General features: G+C 49.1%; 1 protein-coding gene across 1 annotated transcript in view; it reads right to left on the bottom strand.

The window, feature by feature from the left end:
* Positions 1 to 23583, bottom strand: part of LOC139692743 (max dimerization protein 3-like) — a 121858-nt gene extending 98275 nt beyond the window's left edge. The window contains exons 1-3 of the mRNA XM_071590989.1: positions 23426 to 23583; positions 23214 to 23304; positions 22847 to 22876 (exon numbers count right to left, since the gene is read on the bottom strand). Coding sequence (XP_071447090.1) covers positions 22847 to 22876; positions 23214 to 23304; positions 23426 to 23480 — 176 coding nt within the window. The 5' untranslated portion in view covers positions 23481 to 23583. The remainder of the gene's footprint in view (positions 1 to 22846; positions 22877 to 23213; positions 23305 to 23425) is intronic.
* Positions 23584 to 25457: the final 1874 nt, after the last annotated feature.

Below are 25457 nucleotides of genomic sequence, written 5' to 3'. Positions count from 1 at the left end.
CATTGCTCCCTTCAAATTTCTAGCAATTTCAAAAAACTGGCATGAGCTAATGACGAATGCTACCTTGTAACTGATACGATCTCATTAAACCGCTGCTTGCCTCCGTAATGACCGCCTGTGAATCATAGTGATGTTGTGCGGGAAAATAGGAAACATTCGTGCTTGCAATTTTTCTTCTGAAAATATCTGTATTATTTTCCTTAGGTTCTTGAATATCTTGGAACTTTTGGCGTCAGCATCGATTGCCATGAAGTACTCCTTATTATCAAAGGGGATTGAGTTGGCGCGGTGGATAGGGTGCTGGCTTTCAACCCTGAGGGCTGGGTTCGAATCCCGACGGCGACATTTTTCAGTGGTATCCCCGCCTCCTCGTGAACGATTATTTGCCAAACGAAATTATTTTTCTTATCATTGGGGCTTGTTGGGAGAAATTCCATGGAGGCAGGAACAATGAATGACGATCAAGAAATAACGTGTGAGTGATCTTTTTATGTAATCTTATATTGTTTGTTGCTGTCCAAGTTTGTTATGCAGCACTTCCGTGTTACTTCGATGAAATCATCTATATATATATTCCGGAGAAATCTTAAGGAGGTAGGAAAAATGGATGAAGGGCGAATTGATCGGCAGTGGGATGTTGAAGACTGTAATAGAGGGGAGAAAGTTAGGCAAACGACGAATGGGCAAGAACAGGATTGGGGTGTTGGACGGGATGAAGGAAGTACACAGAGATGAAGCAGGACTTGGATGTAGAGAGTAGGTTGCTCGACTGTTTTTTTAGGAGTCAAACACGGGTACGTATTGAACCTATTTGGTAGCGACCCCTATGCGCCTTCCGTTACGAGTAGGCTAATGCCGACTCCGGGTTTCTCGCCACCCTTCCCCTTTCCCTGAACATACCTTATGTCACAAATGACCTCGGCTGTCGGTCGCCTCCCTTAAAACTGCCACTACTACTCGTAGGCTGCCAGGCGAGGGAGGTTGGCGTGAAAATGATATTCGCATACTGAACTGTGGCGCCATCAATCTACCGACCGATCTGACGGCGCAAATTAAAAGATTTGACAGCGAAAAATTGGAAAATCACCAAGAACTGCATCGTCTAACCGCTTGTAACCGGAAAACACTCGATTGATTTATGAAGATGCTTAGATAAGTGTGAAATGTGTAAACATATTATCGAACCGATGGGTTTAAATAGAACGCAAACCAAAACAAACTTTTTCCAGCAAAAGGAACAAATTAACATTTTCTCGTACTTATTGATCATTATGAGAATTAACGCTTTCGCTAACATAAATTGAGAGTAAAGAGTGAACCAATGCATTGATAAGCACTCAGTGACTTGCCAAGGAATGCATTCGGAGGTCCTTAAAAAAACTATCCGCCCCTTCGCCGAAAAGCCATTACTGTGCCGTTCGCGTTCCGGTGGGAGTCACATTGCAAGGCCGTCGAATCGAATCCTTCCACGCAAAAAGAGGGGAATCGATTTCGGAGGGCCCGCCCTGGCCTCGTCGAGGGAGGGAATGAGAGGGGGAAGGGAGCCCCCCACTCCCCCGCCGCTTGCCCAACACCCGCCGCCCTCATTCCCCGCTCGCGCGAGAGCGTGCGACACGACTCGGGTAAATGAACTTGCACTCCCATTCCCCGCTTTACTTTTCCGCGACCGTCGTCACATTTATGCTGCGTCCCTCACTCCACCCGCCGGACAAGGGGGTTCGGGGGAGGGGAGCGAAGAGGGGTGGGGGAAATCAAGAAGAACATTCTTCCACCCAGGAGGCTCCCCCAAAGGGCGCCGTTGCCCAACGCCGGCGTTAGGGGCAGGCGTCTTGGCAGGAATCGGAGCCCACCCCCGAGATTCCTTCGCGACGGAGGCTTGCGTCACCCCCCGAGGGAGCGTCGCCGAAACACCAGCAGCTCTGCCAAACGACGACCGCACCCACCCCTTAAGATTCCCTCAGAAACCGAAGACGGCAGGCAGCACAGGCGGCAACACCCAACCCCAGCGGCCTCCCCTCTCGTCCGGCCCCGAGTGCGGCGATCCCCTCGCCATTTCCCGAAGGCCCGAGGCAACACGCGGCCGGGAGCCTCCCGTGACACGCCATCCCCCCGCTAAGCCAAGATTTCCGACCTTATCGTTACTAGAAAGCTTTAAAATTAATCTATAAAAACAGAATGAAAAGGAAGAACTCTTGCCGATGACTACGAGTATATCATATAGCACTCCATTTGGTCTTGGTATCTTCGGCATGAATTTATTAGTTCCCTATAACTCCCAAGCTCCGGAAATTGTGGCAATACCCCTCGCCGCCGTTCGTCATCAAGGAGTGGGAGGCCACGGCGCGCATCCCCAGTAGTAGTCGGGGTCACCCCCGATGGCTACGTGGTTCAAGAGAGCTTCCCTGGGTGCGCGGAGGCACCGCCGCTGCTGACCGCAAAAGGAGCGAGGCGAGACGGCGGGCTGAGCACCCCCGCCTCAAAACACACTCGTTGAAAGAGGGCGCGCGAGGGGCCTGAAGAATAGGGGGACACTGACAGGTGCCGGGCATGAGGGGGCCGGCATTGCCGCGCACCGGGCCAATGACGCCCACCTCGGGGCCGAAGGCGCAAGTCGGGATGAGCCGCACGGGGGGTTACGCAGGGTGTACTCGTAACGCAAACATTGTAAACGATCTGACCAAAAAAAAAGTAACGAAGGAAGAACATAAATCCGACGCTCGATTTCAGGACGGCGAAGGTAAATCTCGAATGCATACGTGAGGCATATTTGAAAATGAATGGCCGCTTTCTTACAATTAAATAATGGCGGGTCATAACAACGTTGTAAGCATGCAGCACCATCTATCGATTGCTTCCGTAACCCACTGAAGTTATTCTCCGAATTCAGCAGCCGTTATCCTGTCGGTGAGTGCATATGAATGTCCACGAAAATTGCTGCTGCCGTCAGTTGCTGTAATTCAATTTTTGTTCGATCAGCTGCCCAGATTCATCGGGAGTTAATTTAAGGACGTAGAGCAATGAGAGAGGGGAAGGTGCTGAGAAAATGGTGTCGAGACTTCAGAAATGACCGCGTTGAGGTGTAAAAAGAGGCGTCATCCGGTATCGAACCCGGGCCCTCCGGTTAGTCGCTCCTCTCATTCTCCCATTTGTGTGTTTAGCGGTGGTAACCCTGAGGCTGCTATGTTTTCCAATCCGCAGAGTTCAGAGTACACATGTTTTCATTCCAGTTTTCCGAACATGGCGAGACCCGGAGCACTCTTCGCGCAGATACGCGAAGGATATTCAGAAGCGCGCCGCGGAGTAATTTTCCAAATGACGAGAGTGGTGAGCATTACTTCCCTTCGCTGCACCCCTTCCCCGAGCAGCGAGTTCAGTACCGCGAGCCAGGTGCTGCAGCCACACGCGGTCGGGATTCGGTGAAAATGGATGAATAGCGATCGATACTTGCGTCACCACATCTTATCACAAGTGGAGCGGGGGAGAGGGCCAAGACGGCGTCAACCATAGACACACTCCTCAACCACGGTCACACGTGAATCCGATACGAGTGACGCGATTCTGGGCGAATGTGTGCTGAGGAGGGCGTCCGCTATGGCCAGTTAAAATGCTCCCTTTTTATTTAATTTCAGCCCACACAAAACGACTCAGCTTGCCTGCTAGTTGCCAGGCTAATATTTTGCTTCGCTACATTAGGCTACCATAGGGCGCACGACGAATAATTATTTGACAGTAGTTTTCGGTAGGTTTAAGAAGGGCACCGTCCAGACAATGATCCATTTCTTACTTAGCCGTGACGAACAACGCGACTCAAACTCCACACTTTTAATTAACCGCTCACCAGAACCACACACTTTCCACTCCCCACGCAGCTGAAGTGATTCACAGAGGAGGGTTTTGAAATGTGGGCGAGCGGAAGGTGAAGTGGACAGAAAGGAAAACAAATGAGGAGGTGCTAGGCATGGTGGGGGAGGAGAGAATTTTGTTGGGGAAATCCAAAGCAGGGTGGATTCAGAGCGTTTTGATTGGCAATGTGATGCCGAAGACTTGGTTGAGGACTGAGCATTAGGCAAAAGATGAGAGGGCAGGAGTAGGACAGGGATGTTGGACGGGATGTAGGGAGGAAGGAAGTATATGGAGAAGAAGAGGGCCCCTTGTTGTAGTGCCCGTTGTCAGGTGGTGGTTTTTGTTAGGAGGGGCAAGCAAATGTACTTTTGTAAAATTGTTTAGGCCGTGTCCATCCAAACCTACCCTGACTGGTAGAATAATCGCATATGACAAAAGGATGGGGGATCAGAAAAATCAACATAACGATTAAAACAAATACAAATTATGCACACATGTGATTAACGGGGACGGGGTAAATCAAACGCTCTTCGTGTGCGCCCCGAAGTCCATCGAAAGACTCCGAAATTGGTTGGGGGAGGGCGCAGCGACACGTCGGCCCGGGAGGCGTCGTGCGCTCGCTCCCTGCCTCGAAGGCCCGCAGTCCGCTTTCGGGCTGTGACGAAAGAGAAAGAAGGCTGCGTCGCTGGCCGTTTGCGCCAGGCACCACTTTCCGCTTGCCCCACCACCTACCTACCTCTTCCACAGCGTGTTTATGGCGTTGGAGCCTCCCGAAGTGAGACCATCTCATATTGCAGGCCGCACGATTTAACATTTCGCCATAAAATGAACCAAATAATACGTGGCGGTCGGTGCAGAGCGATTGGGTATATGGAATAAACGAGAATGAAAGTACACTCCCCGAGTGACGGCAAGTGAGGGGCGCATACTGATGAGAGAGAGACGGCTGTACTCTCAGACGCCCTCCCTCCCAAACGACTACTGCATCGGGAGCACCGAAATGGAAAGTGTAGACTCGGTTACACACTTGGGTGTTACCCTCACTCGCGATCTCTCCTCGGTGAAACACATACACGGGAATACGTGGGCAAGTTAACAAAAAATTAGGATTTATTGGAAGAGTGTATGGGAAACGTGAAGAAAGGTTAAAGAGCAATGTTATCTTTAGATCTTTTGACCACATTGGGAATACGATATTCTGCCAGTATATGGGGTCACACCAGCCTCACCACCTCACACAGTTGGATTGATTGCCGAATTGGATCTCGTGCAGCGTAAAGGAGATAGATTTGTAAAATATTTGTATGATAAATTCAGTAGCGTATCCAGAATATCAAGAGTAATTACGCTGGGTATCACTCATGGAGCGAAGTTCAAATTACAGAGTGCATACATTGGAAGGACATCCCTTATGCAGTGATGTTGAAAATGTATTATGACTCCCATCGTACTACGGTAGGGGAGATCATGCCGATAAAATTCCAGAGATTTCAGATGTCATTTTATTCACGTACAACTAGGGATCATAATAACATTGTTCGAGCGCAGTGGGGTTATGTTCGGGTCAAAATTAGCCTTGTGTTTTATTGGCCACCTGTCACACACCGTAGCGGCGGCTCGCAGGGCGTATAATTGAACTCAACAAGGATCATTCTTTCCTTATCAGTGGGTATTAGAAAATATTGACACCCACGTTCAATGGGGTCGTAATCAAAGGGTAGAGCGTTCAAGGGTCAATAGCCGGGAGATCCGAGAAAGGACACTGGACAGTCTGCTGCGATTGCTCGGGTCATCCCGAATTTCCAGGGAACCAGCAGATGCCATAAGCTACGAGGAACTGACCACTTCACTAGAACGGTTTCCGAATCGCAGAAATGACGTGCAAGAGGGCACATTGTGGGTTACTTGCCGCCCAAACAGAGGGCCAGGGATTCGAAACCCGGCCGGGAACGCGGTGGCCGATCCCCTAGGACTACGTGGGGTGACGGGGTGCTTCAAGGGGTTGGCCACACCGCGGGTGTCCCCCCGAGAGGCGACCCCCGTCCGATTGCTGGCAAAAACTTCAAAAGGGAACACGGGAGAACTACGGGAGAGGGCCCGTTCGCTCGGGGCGCCAAACTTCAGAAGGGACGAACGGAGATTGAAGAGAGACAGCGGGATGTCCTGCACACTGACCAAATGAAGAGTGGTTTTCTCGGGGAAAAATGGCTGTTCATATACTTTACAAATCCATAAAACGAACAGACGTACAATGTGTATTCAAGCACGGCATAATCGCAGTCATAAAAAATCGTGATGGCCCAAAGCTTTAGAGTTTTCTGAATAATAAAAATATCATAATAGTTGTCCAAATAAACCTATGGACAAATAGATTAAGCCAAGTACATACGGATGCCAGATGTCTATCGGTGTACGCGTACCTACATTAGCCTGGAGGGGAAAATCGGAGGGGGGCAGAATTACGCAGTCTTCGGATTTCTTGACTTACGAACGACTTTTGAGAGAGTACGAGGAACATGAAGACCAGAAGCAACATCACTGAGCAACAAAAATCAACCATTACTACAGAATGTGTGTTACGAAGTGAAACGGGTTCCGAAGACTATCCTCCCAAATCAACCGGTTGAACTATCCTCGATGCCGAAAGAAGGCAGGCATTGTCGTTGATAACAGGGGTCGCGCATCCCCGGCGAGGGCGAGTATCCCGCCCGAGCGCACCTTCCCCCCCCCCCCGGAGCCGCACGTGCGAGCGAGGCGCAAAGACGAAAGCACCCCCTCACGGGGGGAAAGAGCCAAGGGCACAAAGGAGTCACCCACATCCACGCCACCACCCTATACGAGGGAGGACCGAGTCGGGCTGCCTATTATTAAACTAAAATTACTTGCTGCACGTTGAAAATTCCTTTGACCTTTAGAATATCGCCAAAATGTAACCTGGAGGGCATTATACGAGTGAATGACACCGAACAAGACTTGCGTAAGGTACGGGTCGCTAAAACTTGAGGGAACCGTGGATCTTCCAATGGCTCATTCCAACGAGCCCCCTCCCCTCCCCCCGAACGAGGGCCGCCTGCCCCCAACTGCCTCGACATTAACCTCCTCACCGTCCACTTTCTTTCCACCCGCGGTGCAGTGAGGAGGAGGGGCGGTCCACGGGGAGGATCGAGGGCCGAAAACTATCGCCGTGCTACTTGGCAAGGTGCGCGCATCCAGCTGGGAACGGAATATATAGGGTGGCGGACTATATATACACGCGCGAGCGCACGAGGGGAGGGGGCTAGCCCAGTGAGGGGGGTGCGCACCTAGCAATGTGCCCCCCCTCCCCGGATTGATGGGCGTCATCCACCATCTCCGAGGCACACTCGCTGCCTTGGGATCGCCCGGAATCCACCGCCGGCCTCGGGAACGTGGCCACGCACCACCACGGGGGGGAGAAGGGGATGCTGAGGGCGAAAGTTCTACCTGGGAAGCGACAGCCAACGACGACCGAGATTGCCAGGGTCACCCCTTGAGAGAGTCATTTAATTCTTCGAGGCCCCTAATTGTCCGAAGCCACCTTCCTCTCCACATTACCCTAATCCACGACAAAACATTCCGTCAGATCCGAACATATTAATGCACCTCTCCAGAAGGAATTAATTAACCTTGACGTGGTGGAAGGGCTCGCGAGTCCCTATGACCCTCTGGTTGAGCGGTGCTGGCGGGAGCAATGAGACCAATGCCAGAGAGGTCAAAGTGTAGGAGCCAGAAGAACGATAGTCTGCAAAGTGTCCCTTCCTCGGTAAAGGAGACTGCTAGGGTCAAGCGGGGCGGCCGTTTGAGTGAGGGTTTCCAATGAAACCAGTGATTGAGGAAGGCAACGGGAATTCAGTGACATTACTTGTCGCAAGAACCGAATACGAGATAGAATGGGTAGAGTGCTGGCAAGTAGGGGACTCGCCCAGCGGGGCTTGTTCTGTGCCCGGCAGCTGATATGTATAGCGAGGACTTGGCCGCCGTTGTCACGCAAACCCTTACACAAGAGAGCGGATGGCAACAGAAGACAAATCACTCATGTAGCACATCAAGGAGGAGAAGGAGAGGGACCACGGCCATGGCAAGGCTTTTGCGACGAGGGACGAAAGGAGAGAAGTGATTATTGATTGGACTGGTGGAAATGATGGGTCGCGGAAGTCCAGGGGGTAGAGCGTAGGACTACTGACCGGAGGGCCCGGGTTCGATTCTTGGGGAAGCCTCTCGCGCAGCTCAACGCTATGTTATTTTTCGGGTACCAGAGCTTCCTGGGAAACCAAAACCGGGATAGGAACTGGTCCCCCTACCCTGCTGATGTGTGAATTCCACACGCCGTCGGGCTTATTACTGGGTGAACTCTACCATCACCTACCAAATCGACCTTCGTTTTGATCACTGTGTTTATGGTTTTATTATGATGGCAATGTTTATGATAGCGGGGGGATGTAGGAGGCTAAGAGTGCCACAGCAGAACTTGGTACAGTCAAAGAGGGCTGCCGGTGCTGGGAAACTGTTGGTGGCCAACTGATTTAGATTCATACCCTCTGCGGTTATGCTAGAGGGAAGTGGAAAAATGGATAAGGGAACTTTCGAAGTTTTTTTATTAATGAATAATAAATAACAGGAAGCAGCCGACAGCTGGTATCATCGTCGTCCATCATATTTGTCTTGGCGCTTAAGCGTAAAATGTGAGTATTCCTCGAGTAATGCTGATATATTTACAGAAAACTCGTTAGTAATAATGTAAATTGTATTGCCAGTGGTAGTGGAGTAAATACAGGGTGCGGCAACATTACTTCCATTTTTAAAGGGGTTTGTGCTTATGAAAAAAGGAAGTTGTTGCCGCACCACGTGCGGCACAGCACCGGGTAGCACCAATAACGGATGTTTGACCCTCCGGAGTCGACAAGACCATTGCACTTCGCTCCAACCCCTGCAACCAAACCGCCTCGGATGGATGCATACACCGCAGTCTTTTCCGCTCCTCCGTTACTTCTCCCAAACCAAACCCCATGGTCACTTCCAAAAATGCACTACACTACCTCTCCTGTAGTTCTGCCACTCGTTTCCCATTGGCGCTCGCAGCACCATGCTTACCATCCGAATCACCACGCACTCCGAAGAAGCGTCCTGCATCCCTCACCCGTCCCATTCCTGAACACACAGCATCCTGCACCAAGGAGGCAGCACTGAGGTTAGAATCCAACATATGGCACATAAGTACCACCAGCAAGGTAAACACATACGTGTACATACATACCCCCCACCCCGCGGATTTCCCCCTTTGTTTCCTCGATAGGCTAATTGGTGGAGCATCGGCTCGGTAAGGTACGTGTTTCAGGTCCCGTCCACGGTGTTTTTCTGCTTGGAATCCGCACTCATTCACCTTACCCTGTAACTTACCGTGTACCGCTAATGCACGCCCATCCCTTGTCAATGCGGCAAAAACCGTTTGAATTTTTTCCCCCACTTGCTGGGTTTCCCTCTTTGAATGCCCGCATCACCGAGAGTACATAAACACGATATGTTAAGTGCTGAACTCTTCCACCTAAATGTAAATTTCCTTCCATTTCAGTCCCCAAATGACGGGGGTCAATAGACTCGGGATGAAACCACAGCTCCGGTCGACCACCTCTTCAGCGGAAATTAACGTAAATATCCGGGGGAGGGTCAAGTGGCAAACAATTGCTTGGATGTAATTTCAAGGTCAAAACATATGAAACCACAATCCCATCACTTTCAGTTCGGTTGACCAATGGTGGATGGATTGCATCCACTCGTACCCCGATGCACCCGCGTCTCCGTGTCCAAGGTGTCCTCGAGGGGGTTGTGTCGACGTCATTGATTATCAGGGCTGCCCTCATCGCATAGGTCATACTCCTTGCTTCGGAAGACACCAGCGTTTAAATCGAAGCGGCCTCGTACTTGCAGAGCAGTCGGTCTCGGTCAGTTGTCGCGACAACCCCTTCCCACCCACCTCCACTCCCAGGCGGGAGCGGGAAGAGGGGGGGGGGCGAATCAAAAGACCTCCACAGTGAGGACTTTCCATTTTGTTACACATCAACTTACGCGCGAAAGACAACAACTAAGGAAAACAATGAGGAGTGGAAGTCGAATGGAAATACTTAAAGGAGAGCAGCTAGCCTCTTTGGGTTTGTTTGGAAACGGGAAGACGAGGAGCAGAGCCGGCGGAAGGAGAGTCGTGGTGTGAAGGAGCTCCACGGACACCAAGGCGGAGAAATCTCTCCTCCCATCTATCCCTAAGCACGGCCTCGATAGACTACTAGACTACTAGTACTACTAGAATCTTAGGTCTAAGTGATAATGGCAATCGACGGTGGAGAAAAAGTTTACTTGAACTTCAATTTGCTTTCAAGGTTATTAAAACTTTATTCTTCGAAGGTCATCCAAGAGAGTTGTCGGCATATCCATCGGGCCACTCGGCTACAAGAATCACGAAGCCACCGCTATCCATGCCATGGGTTCGGGGGCCATTTAGACGGCCGCTCGACTAGACCTCCCATCGGGGGCGCTACTACAACCCGAGGGCTATTACTTGGGTGCACAGGGACACACACGGCAGCTGTCGACAGAAGTTATTTTTCTTCCAAAAACGCAGTGAATTGAAGATTGTCAATTCCATACATAAACCATAAGCACAGTAATCAACCCGAAGGTCGGTTTAGTAGGTGATGGCAGAGTTCACCCAGTACTAAGCCCTATACGGCGTGTGAAATTCACACAAGGGTAGGGGGGCCAGTTCCTTTCCCTGTGCCGGTTATATTTTCCCAGGATGATCTGGTACCCGGAAAATCACATAAGCTTGGGTGGAGCTGTAGGTGCCCCGAGTGCCTTGCCCGGGTATCGAACCCGGGACCCTCCGGTCAGCAGTCGAACGCTCTACCTCCTGGACTAACACGACCCACTTTCATACATAATACCGACGCATCTAGGCACACACGAAAAGATAACACCGTCCCCTTTTCCCGAAGCATTTAGATTTTCATTTGGCAACCCATATATTACCAGGATTAATGAAGCTCTTCCCCCAAAATGTTTGTTAATGGGAATGCTATTGTAGTGCATGTCGACAGGATATGCGTAATGAATCCTGTTGAGCGTACAGACATTCCTTACCTTACATTATACACGCAAGAAATCGCTCATCCAAAGAGGAAAAGGGTTCACGGATTGGCTTTGACATCGCCATACAAAGCGCCGCGGCGAGGAACCCGAGGGATCACCAAAAACGACGAAGAGAACAACACTGAATGGTGCGGAGGGGGGAGGGGGGTCCACGAGGCGATCCCGTCGCTCGCGCGCGCACCGCACCACCCCCACTTGGCTTACGTCCTGCTCGCCCAGGTCTCTTTCTATCCCCCTCCACCATAAATCTCTTACAAAGTGCAAAAGCAGACTTCTTATGAATATGCCGAGAGGGTATTACTAAACCCTTGCAACAGTTGACTGGGGGCGTTTCAAACGATTCCCGCAAAAACGATTGAGGGGATATTGACCATCGGAGGTGTCGAGGGAAATATTTTCTACGAGGCATCCAGAGTTAGTAGCAATTACTAGTACTCGCAGAGAAGCATTTTAAACAAGAGCGGATTTGACATGAAAATGCCACCGCTTGAATTACATACCAAAGTTAATAACTGACTAAATAGCAATGCATTATGTGGACACCTAACCCTACTCAATTGGAGCCATGCCCTTATAAAGCGGAATGCTTACAGGATGCAAATCGTAGCAAGTACGAAATGTGGCGACTGAGTGCAATAAAAATTATAAAATTAAAATGCTGACTGGAAGGCGTGTGCCAAAACTTATAGCCCCCAGCTAACGAAGACTTCGCGGGCCGTAACGTTTGCCCTATGTATTTTTTTCTTGTTTTAGTATCCTGCAAGCAACCGCTAGGGTGCGTGGCAGCGAACAGTCGGAACAAGTAACAGGTGAATTAACGTTTACCACTGTTGGCCAACCAAGCAATGCCACTAATAATAGCGCTTATGTGACGCGCGCCCATTTGGACGGTCCGATTGGCGGGGAACCCAACACCGGGCGTTTCCCAATCGCCTCCCCGGAGGCGGTGAGAGGCGAAACGGGGGTGAGAGCGATTTATTGGAGGGGGGCAGCACCGGTGGATGCAGGCACGTCCAGCCGACGCTCCAAGCGCACAGGCGACATCACGAAAGCATTACGGAGTCCCATTCGCCAATGGAACAGGCGTCTTCGACGAGTTTCCACAGCTAGCGCCGTGACTCACGACGAGTCAACTTTAACGGAGGCAGGGCACAGCAGGGGAACGGGTGTTCCACACAGGGCGGGGGGGGGAAGGGAGGGGAGCACGCAACATGTGGCATGCGCGACGCACTCGCCCACATGACGCTGATGCCGCCAAGGTTTCCTCAGATTGGGTTTCGCACAGGATTCGATGGATTATTGAGACGCGGGATTTGAACCACTTTTCACAGCAGTAAAACCGATGATGACACTGCCGAATCCTTTTTCTATATTCTACTATGACGCACACACTTCCAAATAACTTCTACTTGTTTCTTCAGCGTACCCAGGTTTAAGCGTAATTCCAGGTATTCATTACACAGGTATAATGTAAATATTAACAGAAGTAAACTACGTGCCAACAACTTACGCAGCATAACTAAACTCAATTGGAGGCTGTTCGAAAATATTTTTGTTTTTCGCGATTCGCAACTGCCCCACGGAATAATATCTCCGATGGACATCTTCCTTTCGTTTAATGACAAGCATTATAATCTGTCTAATTACACGAGCTCACTTCTAAGCAGAGCATGGCAAAAAATGACGACTATTATATTTTTCAGGATTAGTCATTTTAGGGTAGTGGCGGCGACCCCATTCCACAAGATAAGGGGAAATTCTGCATGCCCGGAGCAGAAGACACCAAACTGTCATCCCGGGCGATGGCCCAGTCTGCCATCCCGAAGCAGCGACGTGAACACACCGTCAAGACGAGACTAGGCCTCTGCTCGGCAAAGCGACACCGACCGAGGGAGGAGCTCCGACCACGCGCGACTATTCCTAGGACCGGAATGACGCACCGACATCAACGTCGCTGCATTCTCATCAACCCGACGACGACGCACGGCGCCTTAAGAACCGAAATCTGACTGGAAGAGGAATTGCGACCTCTTGAGGGAACGCACGGCCGAAAATACACGCGGCCTACCACCACCGCCGCCGTTCTCTCTCGCCCACGTCCCTCCTCCACGCGAGCCGCGCCCCTCTCTCACTCACTTTCGCCACGGCACCCGGTGTAAACATTCGCGCCGATCTCGGGGGGTGGGGAGAAAAAGGGGCTCGGACCCGGTCCAGGGGGGAGGGGGGTTTCGAAACCAAAACAACAGCGGAGGCGACCGACGCAACGTCCGCAATATGGCGAAAGTGCGCCGTCCATCTCCTCCCTGCCCCTTCCAAGGGCAAGCAGGCGCCCCTGCTCGACCCCCTCCCCCTGTGGTACTACACAAACACACATAAGCAGGAAGGGGGGGGGGTGTGAGGATCCGCCGAGCGAGCAGTCCGTCGCGCCCCTTCTCCGATGGGATGGCGAAGGCGATTGGCTGTGAGCGCGGCTCCGAGCCCTCCTCCGACGGGGTATGCACGCGCGCCAGGGGGTGCGGGGCGAGGGAGGAGTAAGCGCCCCTCATAGCAGCCCAGCACCGCAGAAAGGGAGAGAGGGCTGCCTCCATCCCTCACGCCCCCTCGAACAGCTGTGGCGGGCGGAGCGGAGAAGAGAGGGAGGGAGAGGCGAGTGAAGGAAGGCATTCGCCATTTATGCCGCGCCAAATTCACTTTTCCCACGGACCACCAGGGATTTGAATAACTGCCAACGACAGCCCTCGGGGAAACAATAACTTGAGCCAAGCGGCCTGCTTTGTCGCCATTGTCATAACTAACTCTCCCATTATCAGCAGCAGCTGGTGGCTCGAATGCGAGAAGTACCACGGGCAACTTGGGACACCGCAGTGCAAACTTCGTCGTCAGTCACTAAAATTTCAGTACTAATAGTTTCTGTTGGATTCCTGGTGCGGTATTGCATTCCGAACCGCACCAAAGTGGTGTCTTGCAAGGTGCCGCGCCGACTGAGTGGTCATTGCCCTCGCAGGAGGATCACGGGACGGTGGATGCGAGTGAGGCGTGGGAAGGGGGGGTAGGAGGAAGAGGGAGGGAGGGGGGGGTAGGAGGAAGAGGGAGGGAGGGGGGGGTAGGAGGAAGAGGGAGGGAGGGGGGGGTCGTCGGCTGCGTCCGGCGAGTGACGTCGAGGGTTTCTGCTGCAAATTCGTCATTTCATCCAATTGAGATACCCAAGTGAAGCCCAATCAATCCACACCATGAGGGGGGTGGGTCTCAGGAGCCCATGGCGCGCGAGAGATGGGAAATGAAAGACTTGGGTTTGATGCTAACACGAGAGAAATCATACGATCGGCTCGAACTGCCCGTGATGTCAAACTGAGCTCTTCAACACAGTACCAGATAGTTATGACGTTTGCGTGTAGCATGATTTAAATGGTGTCATCATGTTTCGTTGGAAACGATTTTAAAAAACGGGTGCACTGCGTAGCAAGGAACTGGGGTGACATTTCTCCATCAGAAGCAATTTGCGTCGGGGGCAGGGTCACACCGCGGCTCCGAAACGTGGCAATGAAGATCGAGGCTGGCGGACGCCGGAAAGGAATACAAACGAGGGTTACTTCGAATAAGGGTTCCGCAGCGATTACGATTTTCCTAATATAATTTTTCCAAAGATCTGAGGGGTGGAGGAAACGATAGGCCTCTCGAAAACACACATACTCAAGAGCCCATTGGGAAATGCTAAAAAATTATACAGCGATACCAAGGGTGTTTCGTCGGATGTGGCATGGGAAGAGAAGTGGCACTTGGAGAGGGCAAAGGAAACGTGGATCGGAAGAGAGAGATGATGGGGCAGATGTGATTGGAGGAGCCGAGGCGAATGGGAGGTGAGAGAATTCCGGACGAGAGAAGACATAAAATGAAGAGGAAGAGAAAACAAGCGCCGGGATTCGATCGTGTGCCTCCGAGGCAAAGACGTTGCACTCTACGGGCGCCCCAAAGCGCGAAACATTCTCATTTTGGAACTGAAAAAGAGATAAAGAAAAGCTGAGTTTTGAGGAAAATCGAATCCCCTCTCCCGAATCTCGTCACCGCAATAACAGCAGGAAAAATCACGCATTACAATTCCTTCTTTCTGAAAAACAAATGATACCGGACGCAAGAATCACGGATTAACTGAATGGATGGGCAGCGGTGGCTAGCAGTGCACTAAAACATATGTCTGCCACAAGCACTGTTTGCGGATTGAGATTCACGCGCGCTCTTCCAATCGACGGACTGGCTGGGATGGTGGGAGGGGAGGGGTGAAGGAGGGGAAAGAGGAGGGGAGTGACCTCTCTCACGGTCACGTGTTGTTCCTAAAATGGCGGGAACGACGCCCCGCTGCCGTCTGACGACAGAGCTGGGAATCAGGCGAGGCAACGTTTCTGCTGAACCTGTCCCCACTTTCACTTCGGGCGAAATTGGGAACGCCCACAAAACCACAGTGATCAACCCAAAGGTTGAGTGCAGATAGGCAAAGAGGGGGAGCTGGCCTCTGGGGCTCAAGATGGCAACAAGTATCTCAAGGTCAACGCCCCGCGACATTTCACTTCGTAGTTATCCATACTAACTATTGCCATTTTCCCAGGTTTGCCACTGCCATTCTCCGTTATTTGTGTACCCCCCCTCCCCGTGGACTACAACCTTGACGTGGTGGAAAGGTTCGGGCGCTCTCATGACCCCTACTTTAGCTGGGTTCGCGGGAGCAATGACATTTGCTCCTGGTAGGTTTGGGTCTTAACCTTTCTTTAATTGTGAGTTGAAAGCCCAAATTACAGCATTCACTCATGACGACATTATAAATAAGGATGGCTAAAACTGAAAAAGAATTCAAAATAATATTAAATCAGATCTAATAAATTGGAAATGAGTTTAATAAAAAATAAGGGTGCACATAAATGCGCAGTTTTGAAATTCTGGAACAAAGGAAGCGACGAACAGGATATAAACTACGAAATAGAGGGTTCAGTACTGACTACGGCCGATCAAGTTAAATATTTGGGGGTTGTTTCCAACACCACGACTTTCATGGGGAGCACATATCAGGACAATATGCGGATCAGCTTTAAAGAAACTTGGCTTCATAAAACGGGTGGTGGGGAAATGCAATGAAAAAGTTAAAGAGAGGTGCTATTTTGCTCTAGTTAGACGTCTTTTGGAATATGCCGCAAGTATTTGGGATCCGTGGGAGAAAATTTGGAAAAAAGAATTAGATAAAGTCCTCAGAAAATCTGCTAGATTCGTTAAAAATTGTTATGATAAGGACACAAGTGTGACAGGTATCTTAGGGGATTTAGGCCGGGAACCACTAGAAGTGCGGACAGAACAAGCGAGGCTTAGACTTTTAGAAAGGTTGAGAACAAACGAGTTTAACTATGACACTGAAGGTATTATAATGGCCCCACACTATACTCTAGGTAGATCAAACCACAAAGATAAAATAAGGGAGATAGATTCCAGGATAGATAGATACAAATACTCATTCTTTCCCCAAACAATCAGAATAGTAAGAAACCGAAGTCACTTCAGAAATATTAAAAACATTGAATTTACAAGTCGGAGCAAAGTTAAACACTGCAAAGCTGTTAGGTATACTTTCAGGCATATGTTAGTTGGTCGTTGAGTGTTTGCATGTGTGTGGGGTGTAAGTGTTCTTGCATGAATGTATGCCATGTTTTTTGTGGATGTATGAATTTGTGGTTTTTGCATGCGGTTTTCTTTTCTAAATTACGGGTGGTGTCCTAACACCACACGCCCTTGCGGCCACTTGCGGGGTATGAACCAGATGTAGATGGGTAATGAGTGCACCATTTACAAATTTGAGGTGGTTTCATCTTATCAGTCAAAATACCATCAGACGAATTCGTGCAACTTGTTCGCCCATCGAACGAGTGTCCAGCTCCATATTGTACCTATGAGTAACACCCGATGAATTTTGAAAATTCCAGCTCAACAGTGACTACTAGTGAAGTGCGACTAACTCCCACGCTTTTCTACTTCATTCAAAATAAATGTCTTCCACAGTTTGCCTTAGTTCATTCCGGATAATTTAAAGAATATTCAGTCGGGAGTGGAACTCATTAAAACCTGTCAGAATCCACTCTAAAGTGCCTTTCCTCTTTTCTTTCATCAAGGGTTGCTTCCACCGAGGCATTTATTCAGCCATTAAGTTGTACAGTACTTAAGAAGTGGTATTGAAGGGTTATTGCTCTGCAAGACTTCTATGTTTACCCTATTTAAAACTTTAATGCCAAGCCAAACCCGGTGTAATTAAAAAGATAAATCGTGCACATAGGTCTCCAAGGTGTACAATATACTACCACATCTTAGAAGCAATACAGATTCCTTGAAAATAATACAACACCTACAACTTGGCTTTTCATTGATGAAGTCGGATAAGGAGTCGTAAGAAGAGACTCCCCATTAATACGGCATACAAATATATTGTTACTTATTAATATTATATTGAACAATTTACTCGGCCGCCCTACGAAATGCTCTCGATCATCCTGTGGCACGAGTTCGATCTCCCGCTCGCTTCCCAACGCGCAGAACTAAGAGATGATTCATTCAATCGATTTGGTACCTGCCGACGCTCAATTCGCCCGTCGACCTTGTGGAGGGGGGAAGGGGAGATCGATCGAGGGGGCTCAAATAACCCAAGATGACACGGACGCGCGCCAAAACCACCCGGACGACCGATTCGGAGGCCCCCTGAGGACCCTTGACCCACGCGGACCGAAGGCGCAATGGAAGCACGCGAGTTGGCGCCCCCCCCCCAACCACCACGCACACTCCCTCACGAATGCAATGAGTCGGAAGGGTCACCCGTCGGCTCCCATCCCCGTGTCCTCTCCCAATAAAACCAACCCGCCCACTCTCACCCCATCTCTCACCACAAGACACTTTCGCTTCTGGGGCAGGCGATCGCCGGGAGATCAGCGCCACGCCACCACACAATAGCACCTCTCGTCGAAGGTAACTTCAGTCGTCGCGACGCACTTATTCGCGAGTATTTCTACGAAAGTGGGCGGCCACCGTAGGCAGACGCTTCCCGACATCATTTGGCTAGCGGTCGCCTCGCCGCGACGGTAAGAGCCAAAATCGCACGCGACCAGGCGGCATTGGCAGGCAACACACGACGCCACTTCGAAGCGTGACCCACATACAATCCCAACTCGCGAACGCCGGGAGACAATGCCAGGGTGGCACCCAACACGACACACGGTCGACTGCGGGAGCATTTCGTCGAAAGAGCTATGTATCCGCCGCGAAGTATTCTTCAAAACATTCCGGAGAACATAATGGATCCTTCCACATCCTCCGCATATTCAAAGTGAGGCACCTTTCGGATGCTACACGCGGACCACGAATTAGGGGGGAGGGGGGAGATTACGGAAGGGAGAGGACCCCTCCCCTCGCACTTGGACGGGGCATGGCTAACAATATTCGCCTTGCTTCACCATAGCGACTACCGATTGTCCACATTTTTAAGGATCGCGCCGACAGCTCGAGATTCCGAAGAGTTGTCACGAAGGAAGAACGGGAGACACAAGGGCCGCAGGACGAGGGCGGGGTAAACGAGACGAGAGCAAGGGGAGGTTGCGTGGGCGGGCGAAGGGGATGGCGTGGGTGCAGCAGTAGATACCAGCACGGGCGAAAGAACGCGAATGAGAAAGTCAGATGACGCGCGAATTGCGAGGGGGAAAGAGAGGGGCAGACGTCACCCGCCTCGACGATGAAACATCGCGCACATAGCTTTGATGCATTAGATTGCATAGATTGGATTGATTGGAAAATTGGATCGCATGCAGCGTGGATAGGAAATGGCAAAACGTTGTTATGATAAACTGAGTAGCGCATGAAAATTATTTGATGAGCTACGTTGGGAATCACTCAATGGAGCAAAGAAGGTTAAATTACAGGGATTAAACCTCTCGCCGAAATGGTATATTTATCGATGAAGTCGAAAATGCATTATTAGTCGCTACGTACCACGGGAAGAAGAATCATTTGAAAGATCAAGCGAAGAACAGATAGATTTAAGATACCATTTCACTTACGAACGATAAGAGATCAGAATAATTGAACGACACCGTCAGGGGGAAAACGTTATCTTTTTTATTCTAAGAAGCTTATTTCGTCGCAATTATTTCTATCCCAAGTTTAAAGCCGTTTTTGTCAGAAAGAACTCCTCGGCAATGCTTTGAGAAGTACTATATATCTCACGCGGATATTGTAGGACTTGTAGTTATCATTACCCACATGCCATTTAGACACTCGTTGCAACCTATCCTTTTTTTGTGGAAAGACGTGTTTTGAATGTGTCAAAGACGAATAGGGGTTGAATGGCAAGGTCATGTGCTCCGGAATGACCAGTTTGATCAATCACTGCAAATACGGAAAGCGGGTAAGATAAGAGGTGGGGAAGCCGAGGGCGTCGAAAGAAAGAAAACAGGCTGGCGCACTCGCTCACGGCGGAAGCCCAGCCAAATGACGAAATCGAGTCCGAGGCTGCCGAATGGGCAACCGCGGCGATGCAACGGCACCAAGACGAGGAAAATGAAGGCTCCCAGCGAAGACGAGGCAAAAAGAAATCGTGACAGACGCGGGAAAAAACGATAGAAGGGAATCCGAGCAGAGAATTCAAACGGTTGGTAGTTCTGACAAGCAGTGAGCTCCCCTTGGTGTTCACGTATTGCACACATCTAGTGGGAGTCTCTTAATATTTATGGTCAAGCGTCCTCCCCTGTGTTTTCCCAGAGTGCTCCCCCGAACTATACCACGCAGTCCGAGTGAAGCAGCGTGGGGCGAGCGGAGGGGTCGAACCCAGGACAGTCCGGTCCGAGGTTAGGCCACTCGCGACCCACCACACGGGAATGGCGACGGGCAGGAGAGCGGCGGAGAGTGGAATCAATCCCACGCGGAACGAAGATGGGCTCGGAGAAAGATGCCAAGTGGGTGGGTGGGTGGGGTGGGAGGGCAACCAGCCAGCCTGCTGGCCGGCCGTTTGTGTGTGCAATTAAATAGTCAGAGTGGAAGGGGGCGTCTCCGGAGGGGGCACCGCGAGAGGACGGGTTTTCTATCATGGGTAGGCGCGCACACACACGAGCACAAGACCACAGACACGGTACATAAAATGACAGGGAGAGGGGAGGAGAGGGCAAGGGCTAACACAAACACTGCGCAAGACCGGGAGGCGGAACACTAGAATAGGAGGGGGTCATGCGCGCAACTCGACTCGTGGGGAGGGGGGAGCCCGGAGAGCAACGGTTTTCCAGGAGCCCGGGCGGGCGGGGAGGCATATATCCCAGGCCGCCGAGCGAGTCGCGTTGACATTACACAGATCCGACCTCACGGCTTCGAGGTCGAGCGGACTTGGTGCACGGAGAGAGTATATTATTATATGGTAGTAGATTACAATATCTTTCAAACGAAGGATAGGTATCCCCGGATCGGACGCAAACGCCCGCAATTTGTAGGGAAAAATTCGACAGTATGACGATGGCAAGAGATGCCCCCGACATCAACTCGGGACGTAACAGCACTGGATGGTGGAAACCACATGAAAGAACTCCCCCTCTAAACAGAGGGAAAACGACCCCAAAAATAAGAGAAATGGTAATGGCACCTTTCCTCGATCTGCCTCTAAATACGCGAGCATCGGCAATACGCAATGTAAACCGGCACGAAGGAGAGCGCTCTCCGTGCAATGCAATCGCTCGCTGAGCTCATCCAAGCTATGTAAGCTGCCCGGGCTTATGTCCATGTGTGGAGGAAAATATCATTGTTAAGAATATGCACGCATTAAATTATTCAGATCCATCTACCTATGTATGTACACGTGTTACACCTAAGACGTCCTCGATACACACACACACATATATATATATAATTTATATATATATGTGTGTGTATATATATACATACACGCATATATATATATATCTATATATATATATATATATATATATATATATATATATATCTATATATATATATCTATATATATATATATGCGTGTACATATGTCTACTTATACATACAAGTATGTAGACATCTTCCTCTCGTTGAAAAAGGTGACCAAGCCATCGATTAATTTTTTTAAATTGAATGGCTATATGTGTTTCTAAGTTTTCTGCGCAATCGTTACGCGTGTGGCTAACGTTTATGTATATAGAAACAGTGGGTCGCGGTAGACCAGTGGGTAGAGCGTTGGACTGCTAACCACAGGGTCCCGGGTTCGATTCCCGGGCAAGGCACCCTGGGCACCTGCAGCTACACCCAAGCTATGTGATTTTTCGGGTACCAGATCTTCCTGGGAAACCATAACCGGCACAGGGCCCCCTACCCTGAAGTGTGAATTTCACACGCCGTATGGGGCTTATTACTGGGTGAACTCTACCATCACCTACTAAACCAACCTTCGGGTTGACTACTGTGTTTATGGTTTTTATATAGAAACAAACACACCAAAATGAAGTTGGTCTAAGTTGCGGGACCAGGAAAATCGAACGAGACCTCTCTGTGGTCGATTTAAGCCCGCTACAGCGCACAGGGAAGAGTGAATCGTCCAAGGGGTGAAGAGAAATTAACGAGAGGGCTGCGGTCACGTATGCTACCGTGCGGCCCTTGAGATGGGTGAAATAGAACCGAGGCGAGAAGTAAAAAGGACACATTTACGCTTTCGTCTGAGGCGGCGGCAATGAGGTGACTGCGCGATTAGGGGAGCGCACTTGGGTCGACCAGAGAGAGGGGGGGGGCAGAGTAAACAAATCCACGTCGCCTCCCCCGACGCCCTCACTACATCACCCCCCCCCCGTTTGCAGCACACCATGCTCCCCCCACCCCTCAGAAACCAAGCAGCCTGCCTTCCCGCCCACCACCCTTTATTGAACTTGGGTGAATCGGCCCCGGAGAGCCGTCTCAAAAAACCCACGTTGCCAAACATACATAATAGACAATAAAGCATCACGCGCGTGGGCATCAGCGACACTTGGCAACGGCAGACATGATGCACAAGCGAGGACAGGGGGCACGAGTGGGTCAACAACTCGCAGACTCGCTTTCGTCGCCCGATTTTAAGGCACTGGTGGCCACGGGTGATGCGGCTTGTGCTGGAAGTATCGGGCCGCGATTAAACTGAAATGGTACACTGGGCAAATGGTTGTAGACGCGAGAACGCGTATAATTGCATGCAGGAATTGACTGAACGGAAACGCAAATCGCATCGATCGGGCACCGTAAATAGAATATTAGGGGCGGGAAGGTCATGTCATCTGCAGTGCGAGTTTCGCTCCGCCCACCGCCATCGGATCTGGAGAGCAAAACACTCGACGCCCGTCGTCGCCACCAGGATATTTCGCCTCATCCCGTGACACTTGGCAACAAAGGTTGAAGGATGTTGCGGGCAGCAAGCTGGGGACCGTCCACAGCCAACCTCATGACAGCCCCGCCCCTCTGCAACCGCCACGAACGCCAGCATTCACGATCACAAACGTTCAACAGAAGCACCAACACCATAGAAGGAACCGTTGAGTAAGGAAACATCGCGGGGCCACCTGGTCCGGATGCTGGCCGTTTAAACGTGATCAATGACGATAACACAACAAATACTGGGTCTATGCAACCAAGAAAAACATTTTTACGTTGGAAATAAATCGAAATAATCACTTCGTCCACTCGCAGCGGGGTCACTCGGTTACGTTTCGAAGAAATGATTCACAATATTTACGTACAGAAAACACTAAGACGACGAAAAATATTATAACACTCGCTAGTATCACACATCACGTGAAAACTAAAGGGAATTGCCCACACCTTAACTACTTACCTATTTTTCTCCAACTCGTTGTGAGTTGTCCTGGAAATAAAAGAAAACACTTATCAGCATTAAAATTTAATATCGCTACACTGTATTGGCCGTTTTTCATTATCAAACTAGGCATGCAGAATAAACATTTCTTTCGGGATATTTTATTTTCGATGACAAATCGTGGCGTCACCATCGATTAGGATATCGAGCATGTGTTCCATGTTGTTGTTGCCAACCAGAAAAAGAATCCATTACGGTATAGCACGAAAGAGTCACGTATGAACAAATATAGGCTCTACGTACTCAGTTAACCTAAAGAACACAAATTAAAAGCATTCTAAATAGGCACAATTGATAGGATTTGTAAAATAAATCTTTTATTTACCTGTTTCCCTGAGATTTCTTTGTCTTTGGCCTTTTGGCACTCCTGAGATCATCTGGCATAGGCAGTGATGAGGCATATCCATGTTCAGCCTCTGCGTTGAAAAGAAGAGTAAATCCGTCACAATCAGCTGATTATACGAAACAAACTTGACACGGGAGCCATGTTGACGTGGATTCACTAGCTATGTACACTAAAAACACATCCCAACTCACCTCGTTCCCGCCTCTCTAAAAACTCAGCGGCTTGTATAAGTGCAGCAATGCTCATATTGTTGTTTTAAAACAAAAAGGTCCAAAAGAATACGTCTATAATCCAACGACGACGGGTTAACAACGCACAGATCCGCACCCAAGAAACTCTTTCCTTTATTGATGTCAAACGCGTAGGAGCTCGTACTCCGGCCGTTGCCACAAGCTGCACTGTGATTGGCCCGCCCCGGAAGAATATCACCTCACCCACCAATGAGAGGTAAGGTATTGAAGCTCTTCGAAAACAGGGGAATCACGTGAATCTCATGCCTTGAAACAAAACAAACAGCTGTGGAACGGTGAAACAGGATTGACATGATCGACACTTACGATGTCAGAGAATTATTAGTAAGTACATCCAGGTAATGCATTCGATTTTTAAAAACATTTCTTGAATCATGCCGATATAATTTCTCCACAAACGCCCCCAATGTAACTTAGCTAGTCGAAAGTTGAGCTCAACTGTTCATTGGACTTGTTTACTGAAATGATTCCCTACGTGATAAGTGACGATAACTTTCTGCGGGAGTGTTTTATTAATAATTCATCTTATCTTCAAGTACTTTCAAATTCCAATTTTTTATTTCTAATTTTTTTAATAATAACGTTCTTTCGTATTTTATTCTACTAGAAATAACTCTTCCGTTATCCATTCCCTTTCCCAATGTTCTGGAAGATGCATATGAATAAATATTATATATGATTAAAACCACGAATTTCTTTACCACCTGGTCTGTACAAAAAGGTTCTATGTTGGCGTAGTAACATTTTTAAAGCTCTGTCTTCCTCAATTTCGAAACACAAAGGGTCGTTCTTAATCTATGTCCCTTCGGCTCAGACTTTTATACGGCAATCATTGCGATTATAATAGCGTATATTTTCATCCCTAAGTAAATTCCTCTACACAATGTCGGCTAAATCTGTTTTTAAAACAATCTCATGTGACTAGACATTCGGGAGGGATTGGGATCTGACTCGCTAATTATAAAATTCGTGAAATAAATTTCAGGCTATTCCGTAAAACACGGCAATTTCTAATTATCGAAAGAACTAGAGAGAGAGCTCTACCACGTAACTATTAATTTTAAGTTTAACATTAGAATTCAATCATTGCAGTATGGCAACAAGTGATAGCAATACAATTTTAATATTAGAAAAAACACATAGATATACTGCTCAGTTACACTGATTAGTGTAGCAGAGGGGTCGCCGATTTGGATTTATTCTCTACTGATTAACAAAGCAACTATTACAGTAAATCAAGGAATTACATAATATGACCGTAGAGGGCATTTATTTGAACAATAAGAAAGAGGTCACCCCGACTACGCTTTTTGCAGATGTCTATATTTCTAGAGGGAAAAAACCCGATTCTGAATTTAAATGAGTTGATACATGCTGTTGACCAATTCTAATCATTAGACAGCAGGCAACCTTTGAACATGAATTTTTACATTGTAAACCTATTTTATCACACTTCTAGTCACAATGTCCCTCTGTATTTGAACTTAATGAAATATCATGAATGTTGCCTCGTAATGTAAATGCAGATCCATTTAACTCCTCTCTCATTTGACTTAATCATTCCAGTTTAATGGCTGTGAAGGGGGTTGGCATTTGAAAAGAAAGATTTAGGGTTGCAGTCATCCAATCCACAGGTTGAAATACTGGTAATTATGGAATTTCAACTTCCCACAAAAATTTCTTTGGTTAACTTTTTTTGAGGAAGGGGAAATCCATGCTCATCATTTTGATCGTGCACGCAACTCTGCTTTTAAGAATCCTGACAATTCCATTTAATGACAATAACCATGAGCCTGTTATTAAAAACACTAAAAGGCATGTCCTTTTCATGCTAGAGCGTGTAGATGAATGAGAAAAAAATTCCAATGGGGCCATGAATGAATGAAAACGGTCGACTGCTTTATTTTGAGTCGTCCCTGTGTTTTAAGTTGAGGTGTTGCTGTAAATTTGCTTTGACTCCACACCTTGGTCT

The sequence above is a fragment of the Hetaerina americana genome, unplaced genomic scaffold, assembly GCF_022747635.1.
Source record: "Hetaerina americana unplaced genomic scaffold, ioHetAmer1.1.p SCAF_40, whole genome shotgun sequence".
Taxonomy (NCBI): Eukaryota; Metazoa; Arthropoda; class Insecta; order Odonata; family Calopterygidae; genus Hetaerina; species Hetaerina americana.
Note: the sequence above shows the minus strand (reverse complement) of the source record. Positions and strands in the feature narration are given on the sequence as shown.